This window comes from Chiloscyllium plagiosum, unplaced genomic scaffold (genome assembly GCF_037043375.1).
Source record: "Chiloscyllium plagiosum isolate Xiang-an unplaced genomic scaffold, Cpla_swu_hap1 HiC_scaffold_32, whole genome shotgun sequence".
Classification (NCBI taxonomy): domain Eukaryota; kingdom Metazoa; phylum Chordata; class Chondrichthyes; order Orectolobiformes; family Hemiscylliidae; genus Chiloscyllium; species Chiloscyllium plagiosum.
In genome coordinates this window covers 25,028,532-25,047,776 of record NW_028270170.1, presented here as the reverse complement: position 1 = coordinate 25,047,776, position 19,245 = coordinate 25,028,532, and the positions used below count along the sequence as shown (strand labels likewise).

The 19,245-nt window shown below is 37.9% G+C and overlaps 1 protein-coding gene and 1 long non-coding RNA gene across 8 annotated transcripts in view; one reads left to right on the top strand and one right to left on the bottom strand.

Annotated features, from left to right (window-relative positions):
• The window catches only part of itga3b (integrin, alpha 3b), a 167,652-nt gene extending 158,162 nt beyond the window's left edge, over positions 1–9,490 (top strand). The window contains exons 25-26 of one of the 3 annotated variants that reach the window (XR_015752495.1): positions 514–2,848; positions 2,989–9,490. Coding sequence is in view for 1 of the 3 variants with exons in the window: in XM_043675133.2 (XP_043531068.2) it covers positions 514–675 (162 nt within the window). In the remaining 2 variants the exon portion in view is untranslated. Of the gene's footprint in view, positions 1–513 lie in introns of all 3 variants that reach the window. The other 2 variants (XM_043675133.2, XM_043675134.2) reach the window with 2 other exon arrangements.
• Positions 1–19,162, bottom strand: part of LOC122539936 (uncharacterized) — a 77,151-nt gene extending 57,989 nt beyond the window's left edge. For all 5 annotated transcript variants that reach the window (XR_015752497.1, XR_015752498.1, XR_015752496.1 and 2 more), the window contains exons 1-3: positions 18,982–19,162; positions 18,837–18,886; positions 16,337–16,495 (exon numbers count right to left, since the gene is read on the bottom strand). This is a non-coding gene — a long non-coding RNA (uncharacterized LOC122539936). The remainder of the gene's footprint in view (positions 1–16,336; positions 16,496–18,836; positions 18,887–18,981) is intronic.
• Between the last annotated feature and the right edge of the window lie 83 nt (positions 19,163–19,245).

The window sequence follows — 19,245 nt, the reverse complement described above, 5'->3', positions numbered from 1 at the left end:
AGAATTGGAAAGTCAGATCATGTATTATTTCCTCGCTGGTGTCTTTTAACAGTCTGGGATATACTTCATCTGGCTCTAGTGACTCTTCCACTTTCAAGGACACTTATTTCTTTCAAGCTTTCTCTGACCCCATTTTATCATACCAAATATCACACACTCCTCACCTAAAGTTATACATCACCCCACCCCCCACTTTTGTCAAGACAGATGCAAAATGTTCAGAAGCATACCCAAATTTTCCACCTCTATGCATTGGCTTTCTTTTTGGTCTTTAGTGGGGAGTACTGTTTCCTTAGTTATCTTATTACTCTTACGTACTGATAAAATATCTTTGGGATCCCCTTGATTTATTTCCCACTTTTCTTTCGTGCACTCTTATCTGATCTCCTAAGAATTACCCACAGATGACGCATGCCCACAGCAGTTGTATTGGTCAGTCACTTCTTCACAAATTAATTGCAGTGTTAAATGCATGATATTATATTTTTTTCTGACCTGTTCTCTTTCGAGCAGTGTGGCTTCTTCAAGAGAACACGATACTACAGGAGCATGCCAAAGTATCATGCTGTGAAGATCCGCAAAGAAGAGCGCTATTTTATTACAGAAGGCTTTACAAAAAAGAAAACGCAGAAGAAGCAGTGGGTAACAAACTGGAAAGACAAAGACAGTTACTAATATTTGCTTCTCCATGAATTTAAAGAGGCCATATTGATGACACCACATATTTTTACGATTAAGATTACAAAGAACTGGACCAGTGTATCAACATTTCTGTTCACATTAATTTAGTTCTATTTATGATAACTTGTGTTTCAGTCAAAAGCAAGAAATTTTTTTATGAGACAAAGTTTATAAAGCACAGTAGGAACAGCTCTTGATGCCATTTGAAGTTGATCCTAGAGCTAAGAATAGTGCAGGAACTTAGCTTTCCTTGTGGATGAGACTGTTAAGAGTTCAAAGCACTGAAATACTGGGGAGTAAAGGGGATAAAAGTGCTTAATATAAAATATACTGTTCAGTGATAATTTTATACTTAAAGGGTTAAAATTTAATTTATTGTGTTATAAAGGGAAGAAAAGGTCCATTTGAAATGTAATTTGGAAGATAGGGAGATAGTTTAATGGAAAATCAATTGAAGGGTGTTCAAAAGAGTTGCTGCCAGACATAGTTGTGCAAATATGATCCAAATCATAAGACAAACAAGGCCAACACATATTGGATAACTGGGAATATTGTGTTTGTGCTGTTGCATATCCTTTTTCCTGACCCAAGCTATACTAGCAATATAACTGTTTACATGTTTACATCTTAAGTATAACGGTCATGTGTATGACCTTTCCCTCTGTGCCCTGTCTACTGACTAGCCATTGCAGATTGCAATTTCTAAGTGTGTCTTGTTCTGTAATATCAATATACAATTATTAAAGGAGAATGAGAAATAGAAAGCTTTTTACATCAATCTATATGTTAAATATCAAGCTTTTGATGTCTAATGATATATGGTACTGTTTTCTTTAAAATACAATTTATATGTTAGTAATAAGGGTGCCAAATATCATTATTTTTTCATTGTTAACTAGATAGCATTGGGAAACATTCAAAAATTTGTTCTATTGCTTAGGTTTGATTTTGAAGAGATTGGAGATCTGTCATTTGTCATCCTGATTGCTACTTTGCTAGGCAAGCAAGATGAAGGAAAGTGTCAAATCAGATATCCACTCACTTTAGTTAGTTTATAAAGCAAGTAGAATTAGCTATCAAAGATTCTGATTATTTAAAGATAAGCTTATTACAAAAGCCACGACTGTGTATATACTGATTAAACAAAAAAGCCTTCCTTTTTTACTTGGACGATCAGAATGGTAGTCCTCATTTCCAGTAATTATCAGCAAGAAAGAAAGCATTCCGTGCCAGTACGATATGTACGTTTTTGTTCATATTAGATGGCATGGTCCATTGATGAATATAACCTTGAATCTATATGTGTGCTTGTATAAATGTATATGCACACAAATGAGGGTGACAGAATATGTGATTGGAGAAAGAGGTAGTCTACATTGTTTATTTAACATTTATAGTATAGACTTACAAAAATGTGGAAAATCTGGCCCTTATATTTTCATATAAGTGTCAATCCATTTAATTCAATCAGGAAAGCATTTCTTTTAAAGTACAGAATGAAACAGTTATTACAGTTTGAAAACTGTGCATATTTGCAGACTTGAGATTATTAAAATCCCTAGTAAGTGCAAACATTTTGGTTCTCTATCACAAATAGCTTGTTTTTCTTGTGTTTAGTTGTGTATTTTGTAAAGTTATTGGTAATTTGTAACCAAACCAGACTGTAGCTTGTTTTCCATCTGCAGACTGATGCAGTTATAACAAAAAATGCCATTTTAAGGTGAAAATATAGAACACTGGTTAAGCTTCAGCTGAGATTTTGTGGCCAAAGCAAGGAGAAAGACTGGAGGAAGGATGTCAAGGCCTTGGAGATGGGGCTGAGGTGATTTACTAGAAATGTCTGAGAGATAAAGGACATCGGTTACTTGAGTGACTGGAGAATCTGGGATATTTCTCTTTAAAGCATAGAAGGTTAACAACAGATTTGGGGAAGGTGTTCAAAATTGTGAAAGATTTTGATGGAGTAGATGAGAAGAAATTTTACATGCAGGTGGGGCAAAAGATAACAGTTAAAAATTATTGGTAAAAGAATGACATGAACAGAAAAAAGAAATACTGCATTTTGTTATGATCTGGAATGCACTAACTGAAATTGTAGAAACAGACTCGAAAGCACTTTTCAAAAGAAAGTGGGTAAATACTTGAATCAAAAAAATGATGAGGTGAGGTTTTATTTTTTTTTTATTTTATTAAACAAATTACAAAACAGTTTACAAAAAACATTGACAGCTGTACACAAAAGACAGCAGTTTTACAAGGGAGAGGAGCAGCAAAGCTAGGCCCCGAACCCTACCGTTCAGAGGTGAGGTTTTATGGGGTCTGAGCAAGAGGATAGAATTAATTGGCTATCTCTTTCAAAAAGCCAGGATGAGCTACATGCTATCCTTCCACGTTGAATAATTTTATGACAATATTGTAACTGCTGGAAACTTGATATAAACACCTGCATTAATGGAAATACACAAACCTGAATTCATTTATACAGTAAAGATAGATTCATTTGTTAAATTTGAAAATTTCTACTGTCTTTATATTTTTCTGAATGGAAATGTTTTAACTGCTTTCATTTAGTATTAATCCTAGTAGCTGCATAAAGCAACTTTGTATTGTTGGGATTCTATGATCATTGTTATTGAAATACATTATTCTTTGGAATTCTGGTTAAGTATTTGTTGGGGGCTGGTGAAGATTGGAACTGTCAGGTGCAATTCTGAACACCTAAGGATATTTCATCATTTTGATATTTTTAAGTCTGTTAAAGCTTCTAATATTGGTTATCTGAGAAAATTGAAAAAAACTCACATTCAATATTATCTGGAAAAATAATTTACTGTTGTTGAGACATCTCATCCACTACATGACAGGAAAGGTAGTGGCTGCTGCAGAAAAAAGACCACTTACATTCTGCAGGATCACAGAGTAGCCAAACCATATATAAGTCATGCAGAGGTTTGCAGGGGAAGCCCATGGAGAAAGAGGTGTAGGACTTTCAACAATAAAAGCAGGCTGTGCCTCCTGAATCCCTCCACCTGATGTCCAATCCTTCGATTATATACTTAATACCTTTTGAACCAGAGCTTTCCCTCCTACCCCCTGATGTAGCAAGTTGATAACAGTCTCAGCTGCCACTGGATTCATACTAGCAATGTTAGTAAGTAGCCATTAATTGGCCACTGAAGTGTCTCAATGTTTAGCAGGTCAGGGAGGTCAGCTGTGGGCTTCTTCACCCAGAATTCTAGAATGGAAGAAGTTGGAAAGCAGTGGGGCTGAGGTAAACCACTAACTTGTTTAATTACATATCCTTTCCATCTTCAAATTTGCATCGAGCAACTTTAGCTCACCATTTGAGGAAGTACAATCCAAATTCATATTCATTTTAAATTGCTCGAGGGACTGCCATCCTGATTTTCTATTTAATTTATTGTTGAAGGAGGCAGATTTTCTGTTTTCCATCAAGTGTTTGTGTGAGAGTAACCAACTATGTAGAGACGCGAATATATCAATTCACAAGGATGAATAGAACCTGACTCCACCAGGATTCCACCTATGTCTCCCATTTCATTGTTTTCTGTTTCATTCTTTTTCCAGTGGTCAAGGGCCAAAGGAGATCTGATGACTGATCACCCTTAGAGGTTGGCACTTTGTACCTTCTGTTGAGCTTGATGGAATGCTAGTGCCAAGTCTCTAAGGGGGAGGTGACTGATCCCCCAAAAGGATTGCCCACAAGGCTTGATGTGTCTGCACAGAAGTGAGTGCATTCGTTCGGATCCCACTTTATTTCCTTTGCTCCACTAAACAACATTGAAGAAAATATATTTTCAAAATGGTGCAATGTGTCTATGTGGATGCATGTTGCCAGCTCAAGCTAGCGAGGTCATCAAGTCACCATACTATGCATCAGGATTTCAGAGGCAGGCTGAGATTCTGTTCCATCAAATTTGGGGTGGAATGAACCTAGTGAAATCTTGCTTCTCTTCTGTTGTTTCAGTATATGGAAATCTGGACTTCCTTTTCCTAAAAGGCTGAGAATGTTAAGTCAATTGAAATTACCAAGACTGAGACTGATAGACATTAACAAAAATCTATAACATTATGAGGAAGAGGAAGTAAATAGAATAGACATACAGTTTGGCTGTGCTTTACTGTATATAGTAGTAGGCCATGCAGATTTAAGACATTTCTACCAATTTTTCAACATTTAGCATAAGAACCAGTTTCAAGTCTTTCATTGTTATAACATATTTGTAGATATATTCACAGTTACTTAGGTTTATTTTAAATGATCTATACAATTCTCAAGAAATAAATCAGGCTAACTTTAGTACAATGCCAAGTATAAATGACAAATGTTAACTGTAAAATTTGTATAGCAATTTTTCTGCATTAATGCATTTTCAAATCTCTCATATTTGCTCATTTGGAAGAATGAAATTGGGTGCAGTACTTGTTGATTTTTCACACATATCTATATCAGTAATTGGAGGTGTGGTTGACAGTGACATAACCTCTGAAGTATTGATGTGACAGTTCATAAAACCAAAGATTAGGGAAGAGCGTGTGGTCGATAATTAAAGATAATACACTTGTTCTTCAGGTTGGTTATTATATATGACTTCTCACAGTGTTACTATACTTGTAGTTAAGTCAAGATGTTGAACATATAATCTCGCTGACGTTTTAATCCTGTACAATGTTGCTTTATTGGAAGTGCTGTTTCCATGGGACACTAATCCAAGACCCCATCTGCTCTTGTCAGGTGAATCTAAAAGATCCAAAAGCATTATTCGAAGAGAGCCAGAACATTTCGGTGTCCTGGCCAACAATCAGCTGTTAATCACTAAAACAGATGGTCTGGTCATGAATTTCATTGCTGTTTTATCAGATTTTTCTTTGTGCAAAGTTGTTATAAATTTTTTTTACAACTGCAATAATGATTAACTTCAAAACTAGTTGACCCTGAAGCATGTTGGCATGTCCTCATTTTGCAAAAGGAATTATAAAATGGAAACTCTTACTTTGATCAGACTTATGCTGTTTGTTCCATTTATTGCTTATTGTCAATGGCTTCTTAACCAGTGATAGAAATTTAAAATGGGATTATCATTTTTAATTGATATCATATGTATATAATCTAAACAGTGAAGGACTGATTTCCAGCTAAATATTGACCTCCCTTTTCAAGTTGCTAAATTTACTCTAATTACTTGAAATTACTTTAATATATTTCCAAAATAAAAGCTAAATACTAGAAGATTTATTTGGCAAACTTAAAGCTGAAAATATTTCTAAACTGTGCACAGCCATTAATAAGGTAAACAGATGGTAGGATACTTTTCAATTCAGATAAGAAATGAAATAAAGTAACCAGCAGCAGCAAATTCAAAATCATTCCATCTTTTAATGAAAATATACATCAAATTCTGTATCAGCCGAAAGCCTTGAAACTTAGCTTTCAAACACTCTTCATTATGGAAATAATATCAGAGATAATGGATTGGTGAACAAATTTGGCACTGAACTTGAGGTTATCTTGTAAAACTTAACAGTTGAGGTGATTGAAGCTGAGAATAAAGATTCCAGCTGTACAGAAAAATATTTTCTACTCCAATTTCTGTTCAGCTATAACTTTTAGAACTTGGATGTTTATTTCTTAAGCATTAATTCAGATTTTTAAGAAATATTCAGGAACTAGAAACTGTTTTTTAACCTTGCACAGAAATTGTAAAGGACTCACAAATTCATTGAGGATTCAAATCTTCTGGGTAGAAGCACAGAAGTTTCTATTTCAAATGCGAGATCATAAATCTGTTCTTTTTTATGTTAACCTTTTCTCTGATGTTATAAAATACCTCTAATGTTCACTGAAAGCACTAAGCAAATATGTTGCTGGGAATGAACAAGCTAGCTCAGGATCTACACTTCTTTCATAACTAGCATCAAACACCTACAAGAACAACAGTTCAATTTGGAAAAGCAACCAAATCTCATTAGATTTTCTTGCTTGTAAATTCAATTGACTTTATTTTTAAAAATGAACCGTTGAACATACAGTTATAGAATTACGTCTTAATTCACCTACATTCCCAATAGGGAGTTTTACAAAAAACACAAATAGCTCTACTTCTTACCCACCTCGCTACAAGACAAATTCTTACTCAAAGTACAGGTTTTTGTAAATCTTCCATAAACATTTAGTGTTGGGAGGTATTTGCTGCACTTTGAGCAGGGATGACTGTGTTTCCCAATTTATATGATTTTTGTTAAATTTAGCCCAAATAATAGATCTGACGCCAATTAAACCCGATGTATCAAAAAAAAGCCTTTGCAGTCAAGATGGTTATTTTACATTCCACAACTACCTCAAATCTGTGCTCTAAAAAAAACAAGAATAGTTATTGTTTTCCTATTTCAAGCAATCAGGTAATTTTAGAAACACATATATTTAATTAAGTTCCATACTTTTGCTCCTAAAGCATTTTCCTCCCCATAATTAGCTTTTTATTCTGCTACTTAAGTACCTAAAACACCTCAGGAAGTTGTACAATGTTGCTATCCAAATGCAGATTATTGTGTGTTTAAAAAAGTGTCCTTGCTCTTTTTACAGCCTAAATAAAAGATAGGAATGCTCTCCTTTCTATGGATTGTCACATGAATGAATGCATAAATTGTTCTACAGACAGTGTGTTGGTGAATATATCATGTCACTGGACCCCATACTCTTTTTTTAATGATTTAAGGTTGAAATTTTAGCTTATTAAAGTATTAATTGAACAAAGAACATGTCAGGTGAAAAATTCAAAAATTTTGATAACAAATACTGGTGCAAATGCATGTACAACATTCTACTTAGAAATCTGAATACAGCCTCATCCACAGACCTCTTCATATGTGCAAACATATTCCTACTTTGTCAGCTGGCCAATAAGCTGGGATGAAAACGGGGCAGATTGTACAGAGGCAATTTGCTTTGGAAGGTTACCATCTATAAGGTTGAAATCTGCACTCACTTATGCGAGATTGCTACAATTTTATAACTACATTCAATATTGATCACAAGTTAACTAGGAATAAGTATCTAGGGTTTCTATTTTAGAAAACAATATTTTCCCTGTTAAATTACTCCCAAGTGATTTTCTTTGCAATCTTCTGGCTGCTATATCAATGCAAAAACCACAAGAAAGGGAACCAGATGGTTGAGAAAAAGAGATACTTATTGCAGACTTTGTGCACCAAAATAGTATAAGTCCCTTGGCTTTCCAGTGCTTGACCAAACCAAATCTCAGTAAGGTCTCAACAAGCCTTTCTTCAAAATCTTTTGTCCCCAGATTCCTGTTCTCAATCACAACAATAACCCCTGTTAGAAGTTTTCACATATGCATGGTAAACTAGGTTTAGGATTTGCTGCGATCATTTTTCATCCAGAGACAGTCAAATAATCTGGTGTCACTTACTATTGAGTAATAGCACATTAATAAAAGCATTTGGAAGAAATGCCAAAAAAAAGTGCCAAATGGAATTGTATCCCAGCAAGGAATTGAGTGCCTTTAGGAAAGATGAGCAAAATGTAATTATTTTGTTTAATATTAGTCATGCTGTGACTGGAAGGTGGGGTATAGCACTAGATGAATTGCTCATTCAGAGAGTCAGTGCAGACACAATGGGCCAAATGGCCTTATTCTGTACAATAACAATTTTGTAATTCCATGTTATATTGCAGATTGATTGATTAGACTATTCACTACTTGTTTTCACACAATAGTCTACATTTGAGTATTTTACATTACTGCTTGCAGCATCATGTGTAATCAGGAATTTTCTAAATATCATCCATTTCCATTTCATTAATTGTACTTAATTTCTTGTCTACATTGTGAAATTCAGTTTGGTATTCTCTTCAATATTATTTGTGAATCAGAAATAGGCACAACAGTTCCTTCATGTGAACTGTGTGCATAATATACAAACTGATGAGAAGTGCTCAGCTCTCATTAACTTGGTAATTTAAACAGAAAACGGTGAAAATACTCAGAGTCAGCAATATCTGTGAATAAACTGAGATTCTTTTTCCATAAGTGCTGCTTGACCTGGTCAGTATTTCAACCATTTTCCACTGCTACTGCAGATGTTAGAAATTTGAAATGTTTTACTCTTTGTCTTCAGTCTGTCTTTTCAAAATCCATTGTGCAATTCTATAATTCAAAGTTTGGGAGAAGATTTGTAGCTCGGGTGCTCGTTGTTGTTGTTCTGTTTGCCGAGCTGGGAATTTGTGTTGCAGACATTCCGTCCCCTGTCTAGGTGACATCCTCAGTGCTTGGGAGCCTCCTTGAAGCGCTTCTGTGATGTTTCCTCCGGCATTTATAGTGATTTGTACCTGCCACTTTCGGTTGTCAGTTCCAGCTGTCTGCTGCAGTGGCCGGTATATTGGGTCCAGGTCGATGTGCTTATTGATTGAATCTGTGAATGAGTGCCATGCCTCTAGGAATTCCCTGGCTGTCCTCTGTTTGGCTTGTCCTATAATAGTAGTGTTGTCCCAGTCGAACAACATGATTGGTACAAGTCACTATAAATGACATCACAGAAGCGCTTCACAGGAGGCTCCCAAGCACTGAGGATGTCACCTAGACAAGGGACGAAATGTCTGCAACACAAATTCCCAGCTCGGCGAACAGAACCACAACGATTCTATAATTATTTGTATCTTATATGTTTACTTGCCTTCTCAAAGAAAACGTTGTATGATGATCACAGGAAGAGAGAAATTATTAAATTGGACCAGGGTTCTACTGTGTTCAGGATCATTTTTTTTCTACACTCTTAATCCTACAATGCAGTGTGTTAACCCGGAAAGCAATGAATTGTTCTTTCACTTGCATTTATATAGCACTCTTGATATAAAGCATTTCAGGGTGTTTGTCACTGAGGTATGTAAGAGAATATTTAAAAAGCTTGGTCACAAAGTTTTATCTTAAAAGAAGAAAATGTAGCGAGTTGGAGACATCTATGGAGGAAATTCCTGAACTTAGGACCTGAAGAGGTAACGGTACTGCCAATGATAGGGTAATTAAAATCAGGAATATTCAAGAGTTCAGAATCTCCAGAGAACTGTAGGCATGGAAGAAATTATTACAGAAAGAGATGACAACTAAAGCAAAAGCAGAGGACACTACAGAAGTGCAATCAAGAATGACAGTTTCATAACGAGACCAGAATCAATGAAGGCCAAAGAGCATGAGGGAGATGGGGGGGGACGGCTGAATGGAAACTTGATACAAGTTATAACAGAGGCAGTGAAGATTTGGATGACCTCAGGTTTGCAGAGGGTAGGTGAGCTGTTCAAGATGTGCGGGATAGTCAAGTCAGGAGCTAACAAAGGCATGAATGAGTGATGTAGCAGCAGTAAAGCTGAGAAGGTATTTGTGCAATGCTCGTGCACATGTGTGGTAGGGAATTCAGTAAGAAGTTGAAGATAGCTCAATAGCATAGAAGACTAAAATTATATTATATACTCTTGTTTACAACAATGCAGCTGTGTCTTAATTGGAGAACCTGTGAAAAGTATACTGTCGCATACAACATAATATGCTCCATCCACAATTTCCTCCTTCCCAATATTCTTAGTTTCTTCCAGATGGGCAGGAATTCCCAATTGTTTTGATAATTTGAAGAGCCACAATTCCCAGACTGAACATGCAGCATAGTTCAATTCTCCTCCAGCAACAATATCAAATAGGAGCCAAGATTGAGGATGACAAGGAGACAAGCTATAAGAACCTGGGGTATCAGAGTGTAGCAATGGCTATGTAAAGGGGATGGGGAGACAAATTGTTAATGTGAACTAGGCTAAACAGGATAATGGTAACCAAAGCTGGGAAGGATGGGAGAGATTTTTTTTTCCCAACACAATAATGCAATCTAGTTATCAAGAACTGATGTTGATCAACCAGCAGCAATTTCAAGAAATTATGAAAATTCTCAGTTTTCCAGTTGTCATTGGAAGAGAATTGCATCTGTGAATATTTCATACATCGTTTAGACCAAAAGGGTTCATAATAATGGTGTTGTCTCAAGTTGCATTTAGAATCTTAGATGGAACAAAAATGGACACTTTTTCTTTCCTTTGACATAAAACCAACCATTTAAAATTTGGCAGTACTTAAACAGTCTCAAAAATGAATCATCTGAGAATGAAAATTTCATATTATTGCAAACATGGGTGCAAGGGTTGAGGAAGACTATTTCCTGCTGGCAATATACACGTAAAGCAGTTTTAACATAGTTGAGAGACATTTGGTCTGTTTTGAGTCCTGCGTTTGCATTGGTCAGTTACTACTGTATTTAACATTCTTTACTACTGTTCAAAGATATAAATATCATGTCAAAGGACAAAGATTTTTGTACTGTATGTGTGATCTGTAAATATTTGGCACTCTATTGTATGGATGTGGGGATTTTAATTTACAGTTGTAGTCTTTGAATCAAATTGTATGAAAATGCTGTATAAAATTCGTCATTAGTGTTTCTGAAATTACTGAAATGGGTAAGAATGTCTTTTTAATAGTTGTGCTATTGGAATATCTGAATAAAAATATTTTTATTAAAACTTATGAAAGACTGCACATTCACCTTAATCACTCTTTCAATCCATTCTGAGTAATTGGCTTGAAACTATATTGCTGCTGACATTAGAAAACAAAACAGGTACACGTAATTATGCAAGAGGTAAGATGGCACAATGGTAGGATGGAAATTTGGAAATAAGCTAGCAGCAGATAATAGATTGAACTTTGCAGCGCTAACTGGCAGGAATCTATTTTTAATGCATTAGCAAATCTTGCATATCCATTAAACAACATATGCTAGATTAAATAGTACTTTGGTTATTAACTGCAGCAAAATCCTGCATTCAGATTTATGGCTTGAAGGTGGTATCAAACTAGCAAGGAAAACTTCCTGATAGATTTGGATTGAATGATGCCTGCTTTTGTTTCATGGGATGTTTTCTTGCATCATGAGAGAGAAGATACTGTTGCATTGAGATTTGCTGCTGGCAGTGAACTGAAATCAGATCATAGCTGGCTGAGGGAGGTAAGGTGAGTTGTGGTGGATCTACAAAAACATGTAGGAGCAGAATGAGGAACTTGGAAGCTGAAGTACACAGGGACGATGACCATCTATTACAAGCATGAATGTCAGAAGAGCCAGAGTTACAGAAAGAAGGACAATGACAAGGTCCTGAGAGTCTAGCGTAACAGATGATGGGCCCAAATGCCAGGGAGTACATATTGAGGACGGAGAGTGCATAATAGTGTAGTTGAGACCAGGATACTGTTGATATAAAGTATAGGGTTCACCATTGGTCAAAAGTTCTCATAAGGACGGAGGCAATAAAGACTATGCTAACCAGATCTTAGCTTTTTGTCTGCATTTCACCTCAGACAGAGAAGATGGGTAAAAGTACACCCAGTGCTTCTGCTAGCTATGATGAATCTAGAGAAAAACTAACAAAATGTGACAAAGTACTTTGCATAAAATATGCCAGGAATGTCAACAAAAGGGAACCAGCAGAAGTCATGATTATAACAATGTTTGGTTGCTGATTGCTATGTAGTTGAATATACGGTTGGCATAGCAACAACGTGCAAATGTCAGCGATGTCAAAGGATTCTGTTATTCAGCTGCTTCTGGAAGATGTTTTTCCTTATGAATTGGGAGGTAATTTAATTTCAACAAATTTCAGAGTAATTAAAGGATTTAATTTCAAAATCACCAGTTCATTCCAGGGCTCCAATGAGGATGGGTAGCATCTTATAATTAACTATGCACAGATATATTAAGGAGGTAATTAATGCCTTGTTCAGAAGAGCCAACAAATTTGTGAAAAGCAGATTCAAAGCCAATTGGTCAGATGCTACATCATCACTGGATTTCCAGAGGTAGAAGAAGCAATTGATTGAATGTCATACGTTCATAGAGATATACAGCACAGAAACAGACTCTTTGGTCCAACGTGTCCATATCAATAAGATATCCCAAATGAATCTAGTCCCATTTGCCAGCATTTGGCCCACATCCCTCTAAACTCTTCTTATTCATATACCCATTCAGATGTCTTTTAAATGTCTCCACCACTTCCTCTGGCAACTCATTCCATACATGCACAACCCTCTGTGTGAAAAAGTTGCCCCTTAGATCCCTTTTAAGTCTTTCCACTCTCACGTTAAAACTATGCTCTCTAGTTTTGGACTCCCCCACCCCGGGAAAAAGATGTCTATTTACCCTATCCATGCCTCCCATGATTTTATATAAGGTCACTCCTCAGCCTCCGACACTCCAGGGAAAATAGCCCCAGTCTATTCAGCCTCTCCCTATAGCTCAAACCCTCCAACCCTGGATTCATCCTTGTAAGTCTTTTCTGAACTCTTTTAAGTTTCACAACACCCTTTCTAAAGCAGGGAGACCAGAATTGCACACAGTGTTCCAATAATGGCCTAACGAATATCCTGTACAGTTGCAACATGACCTCTCAACTCCTATACTCAATGCACTGACAAATACAGGCAAGCATACCAAATGTTTTCTCTACTATTCTAACTGCCTGCGCCTCCACTTTCAAGGAGCTATGAACCTGCACTCCAATGTCTCTGTTCAGCAACACTCCCAGGACCTTACCATTAAGGATATTACTTCTAATTTGTCTTTGCAAAATGCAGCACCTATCATTTATCTAAATTAAACTTCATCTGCTATTCATCAGCCCATTGCCCCATATGATCAAGATTCTGGTGTACTCTGAGGTAACCTTCTTTGCTGTCCAGTTTAGCTCCAATTTGGCGTCATCTGCAAACTTACTAACCATATCTCCTAGGTTGACATCCAAATCATTTATATTAATGATGAAAAGGAGTGGCTCTGGCAGTGATCCTTGTGGCATACCACTGATCACAGGTCTCCAGTCTGAAAAGAAACCCACCACCACCATCCTCTGTCTGCTACCTTTGAACCAGTACTCTCTGTATTCCACGAGATCTAATCTTGCTAACCTGTCTACCATGATGAATCTTGTTGATTGCCTTACTGAAGTCAATATAGATCACATTCACCGCTCTACCCTCACCAATCCTCTTTGTTACTTCTTCAAAAAACTCAATCCAGTTAGTGAAACACAATTTCCCAGACACAAAGCTACATTGACTATCCCTAATCAGTCCTTGCCTTTCCATATACATGTAAGCCCTGTCCCTCAGGATTCCCTCCAACAACTTGCCTAACACTGATGCCAGGCTCACCGGTCTATAGTACCCTGGCTTTTCCTTACACCTTTCTTAAATAGCGACACCATGTTAGCCAACATCCAGTTTTCCAGCACCTCACCTGCGGCTATCGATGATATAAATATCTCAACAAGGGGCCCAGCAATCACTTCCCTAGCTTCCTACAGAATTCTAGGGTACACCTGATCAAGTAGGAGAAAGTGAGGACTGCAAATGCTGGAGATCAGAGCTGAAAAATGTGTTGCTGGAAAAGCGCAGCAGGTCAGGCAGCATCCAAGGAGCAGGAGAATCAATGTTTCGGGCATAAGCCCTTCTTCAGGAATGAGGAAGGTGTGCCAAGCAGGCTAAGATAAAAGGTAGGGAGAAGGGACGTGGGGGAGGAGCGTTGGGAATGCGATAGGTGGAAGGAGGTTAAGGTGATGGTGACCCGCACCAACCAACCCAACCACCCCGTGGCGGAACACTTTAACTCCCCCTCCCACTCTGCCAAGGACTTGCAGGTCCTTGGCCTCCTCCATTGCCAGACCATGGCAACACGACGCCTGGAGGAAGAGCGCCTCATCTTCCGCTTAGGAACCCTCTAATCACAAGGGATGAATGCAGATTTCTCCAGCTTCCTCATTTCCCCCCCCCCCCCCCCCCCCCCCCCACCTTATCTCAGTCCCAACCCTCGGACTCAGCACCGCCTTCTTGACCTGCAATCTTCTTCCCGACCTCTCCGCCCCCACCCCCTCTCCGGCCTATCACCCTCACCTTAACCTCTTTCCACCTATCGCACTCCCAACGCCCCTGCCCTACGTCCCTCCTCCCTACCTTTTATCTTAGCCTGCTTGGCGCACCTTCCTCGTTCCTGAAGAAGGGCTTATGCCCGAAACGTCGATTCTCCTGCTCCTTGGATGCTGCCTGACCTGCTGCGCTTTTCCAGCAACACATTTTTCAGCTTATACCTGATCAAGTCCCAGGGATTTATCCACCCTGATGCATCCAGCACCACTTCCTCTGTACTATGGACATTTTTCAAGATGTCGCTATTTATTTTCCCACTCAGTTCTCTAGCTTCCATATCCTTCTCCATAATAAACACTGATGCAAAATACTTATTTAGTATCTCCTCGATCTCCTGCGGTTCCACATATAGGTGGTCTTGCTGATCATTAAGGGGCCCTATTCTCTCCCGAGTTAGCCTTTTATTCTTAATGTATTTGTAACATCCTTTGGATTCTCCTTAATTCTATTTGCCAAAGCTAACTCATGCCCCCTTTTTGCCCTTCTGATTTCCCTCCGAAGTATATAACAATTGCCTTTATACTCTTTGAGGGATTCACTTGAACTCTGCTGTCAATACCTGACATATGCTTCCTTCTTATCTTAACCAAAAACTCAATTTCTCTTGTCATCCGGCATTCCTCACACCTATCAGCCTTGCCCTTCACTCTAACAGAAAAATATTGTCTCTGGACTCTTGTCTCATTTTTGAAAGCTTTCGATTTTCTGGCTGCACCTTTACCTATGAACATCTGCCCCCAATCAACTTTTGAAAGTTCTTGCTTAATACAATCAAAATTGGCCTTCCTCCAGTTTATACCTTCAAATTTTAGATCCTGTCTATTCTTTTCCATCACTATTTTAAAACTACTAGAATTATGATCACTTGCCCTATTAATAGCTTGGTCACCTACCATGCCGTATTTCCCAAGAGTAGGTCATGTTTTATACCTTCTCCAGTATGTATATCCACATACTAATAAGAACATTTTCTTGCAAAAACGTAACAAATTCCTCTCCATCCAAGCCCTAACAATATGTGTTGTACTATGAGTTGTTTGGAATCATTTTGTGGTCATCATGAATTAAATGATTGGGAGAAAATATGTGCTGTTCTTGAGTGACCACCACGAACAAGCCCAGCAGATGCGCTTGCTTTCCAATTGTCTCTCCTACTTTCTGTCATACTCAGGTGCCACAACTGCTTGCTTCCCTCAACAATTATGAGGGATGCTCTTTGGAAAAAGGAGTACCCTGTGAAGATCTGGCTCATGACAACTATGCAGATTCCAAAAAGCCTTAAGAGTATACGTTCAATGCCTCCTATGGCTTGAAGGCAACACTGGAACACTGAAGATTAGGTTCCACTGCTTGGCTCACTTCAGTGGAGCATTAGAGTACATCTCAGATTCTCATGAATCATTATGACTTGCAGCACCCTCCAAATTCCTATGCAACAAAAGGATATGAAATTGTCCAACAGGGAGATGGAGCAGCTGGATGTCTCTTCAAGTGAGGAAGGTAAAGAGTCTAAGGGAGTGTATGACATAGCTATACTGCTGATGCAATGTCAATGGAAGATGCCAGATAGAATGATCTTGCCCAATGTCCGATCTTACCTCCAACAAATGTTGTGATAAAAATGTCTATGGATCTGGCATATTTCGTTTGGACCAATCTGTGACCTCTAGTACCCAGAAGGAAGAGTGCTGCAGATTCCCTCGCATGCTTTGTATGTCTCAATGCTTTGTAGAAACTCTTTACATTCATGCAGTCACCTGAAATACAACAATGTCACAACTACAGAAGCTATTTAGATATTAGCCTTTGATGGATGATAAACTGATGAAAAGTGCCTGCTGGCTTGCCAGTTGGTTTCTAAACTCTGGCTTGAGAAAGGTTACGCAAAAGTGAAATCTGAACTAGATGATTTTGAGATCCCACCACTTCAGATTTTACACAATGATTGATATTTCCATAGCGCCATCATTGATTGTCCATTTGCGTCATGTCCTTAAGTGTACCTATCAATTTGTACAACTGTTAACATAATAACAATTCCATTCAACATACATGAATAAAATAATTTAAACTATACATTTATATGACATATAATATTCATGGAAAAAATCAACACTTTGAGCTATTAGTTTTTTTTTATCTTACTTTTCCAATACTATGTTTTGATGGGTTATCCTTACATCCGCAAATGAGTTGGAAGCAGCCTGTTAATTGCTTTGTCCCACTACCTGAGATGACCTTGACTTTCATCATCCAATGGCTCAGGCTTAGATCTTCAGCCTGCTGAGGGGTTTCCTGTATATGTGCAGTTGCACCAACTTCAGCTTCACCTACTGTCGATGATGAGGTCACTGGGAGAGTGAAGGAGGAGCAGTAGCTCACCCATGGATCCTCTCTGGTGCATGTTGCATCTCACAGATGTCAGATGGAGTTGGGCAGCCTGGAGAGAGATCAAGGTGCTTCGCCCTTTCATAACCAAGTCACTTTTGTTTAAACCCCGTGGCGGAATATGGCAGCACTGAATGCTGTGCTAGACACTCCCTGATGGTCACTAACTGTACCAGAAAGTATGCCATGTTCTCAGGTACTGGAAACGACAGAACTGTGGACACAAATGGACTTATTCAACATTTTCTCAAGGTTGTGCATGGCCTCCCCACATCTCTACGAGCTGTTCCCCTAACAGTATTTGCTTCTTTATGAAGTATCTTACAACTGTTTCCAGAATTGGGTCTAAACATGGACCTGGTTTCAAAATACCCTCTGATTACTGGGGCCCTCAGGTATGGGGATATCTTAGTGGTACCTTCACTAAATTATGACCTCAAGTTTATCTGTGAAATCATAACCACTGAACTGAATGTCTCTACATTGGTAGAGAGTGCAGGATAATGATGTGATGGTGTAATTCCTCCTGGTTTGTTTTATCCTCGGAGGCAAAGGTTGGGCTTGCTGCAGATTGTTTATTTCCATTTATCATGATTAAGTAGCTGCATAACAAAAATTAACTAATGGTTATGGACATTCTCTTTCCACATCATCGTACCATGTCTGAATCCTTATGCCCAGTTTTGAAAAGCAGGCTGTAAATATCGTCATTGATATTCTAGCTTTAATATCAGCAATGGATTGGCCACCAACCTCCTTGTCAGTTCCACAGTCTCTTCTTCCATAGCGATTAGGATTCTAATTTCTAGGACCAACCCTATCTTTGCCTGACCCCTAATGTTATGCATTTTTAGTCATGTGGGCAGGAGGAACTGAAAGTCATGTTAATAAGCTCGAACCCCTTAATGACTATGTATGCCTATGAGACCTACGGTTACCTGCACAGTAAATGTTCAATTGATATACACTTCTACAATTTTCGCAGCATAAACTGGATCCTGCACACTTCTACAGTTTTCGCAGCATAAACTGTTCCATCTGGTACTAAGGGTCGAAGATCCAATGTTCTGCATGGCATTTCTATCCATTCTTATGTTTACGTTGTTTGATGCTCGAATCACTGCCATTTTGTAGTGATTACATTGTGTCACTTGCTACTGCAGAATGCAGAAGATCTATTATCTCTGTTCTATCTTATTCCTGATGTATTTGAATCCATTTGGGCAGAGTTAATAAATCACCATGACCCCATCCAGACCATTCTACTTCACTTTAAATGAAGAGACCATTAAAAACAAAGCCATCTTTTAAAGTCCTATCTTCATGAAAAAGATCACCTTACTTGCTCCCATTTTTCAGAAAATTTATTCCATTCAGTGATATTGTCTACAGGATGATGATGAACTCGCTTACTTGCAGAAAACTGACATGAAAACCATTCTCCCTGATCTAATGTACCATTTAAGTGAAGTGCTGCATCATATCATGTAGAATTTGAAACTAAATACCATATGTACTAGCACGAGGTCATGATGTAATAAAGCAGTGCTGTATTTAGTTTACTAAATGCAATTTGATGTTTCAAAAGATTGCAGAAAGATAAACAATTTTATTTATATACTAGCCCTTGTAGCTTTTATTTTAAACTTTCATCGAGAACAAAAATAGTATCAAATGAATTAGTATTCCAAAAATAGGTTATCCACTCACTGGTATCAACTGAACAGAATTAGTCTTCCACAGCATATAGTAGTTCATTGCTGAAATTAAAAGAAGAAATATTAATGTACTCAAGTACTTGATGCATTAAATTTGAGTTAAAACATTCTTGCTTATATCAAGATTGAGTGCTTGCCTGAAGCAGGAATTCACAAAGTGAAATTGATTTCGACAAAGCATTTTTGAGACTGGGATTAAACAAGAGGGAAATACCAAATAGCCTCTATGTTGTGAACCACTGCATCAAAATATTTTGAAGGGGCTTGTCTCAAGACAGTTATGGAAATACTTTCCAGTTGATAACATCAAAAGGTTTACTAACCAGGTATTGTCAGGGTCTGTAGGTGGGGTGGGGTGGGGTGGGGGAAGAGAAGGGGAGGGTGGGGTGGGGGAAGAGAAG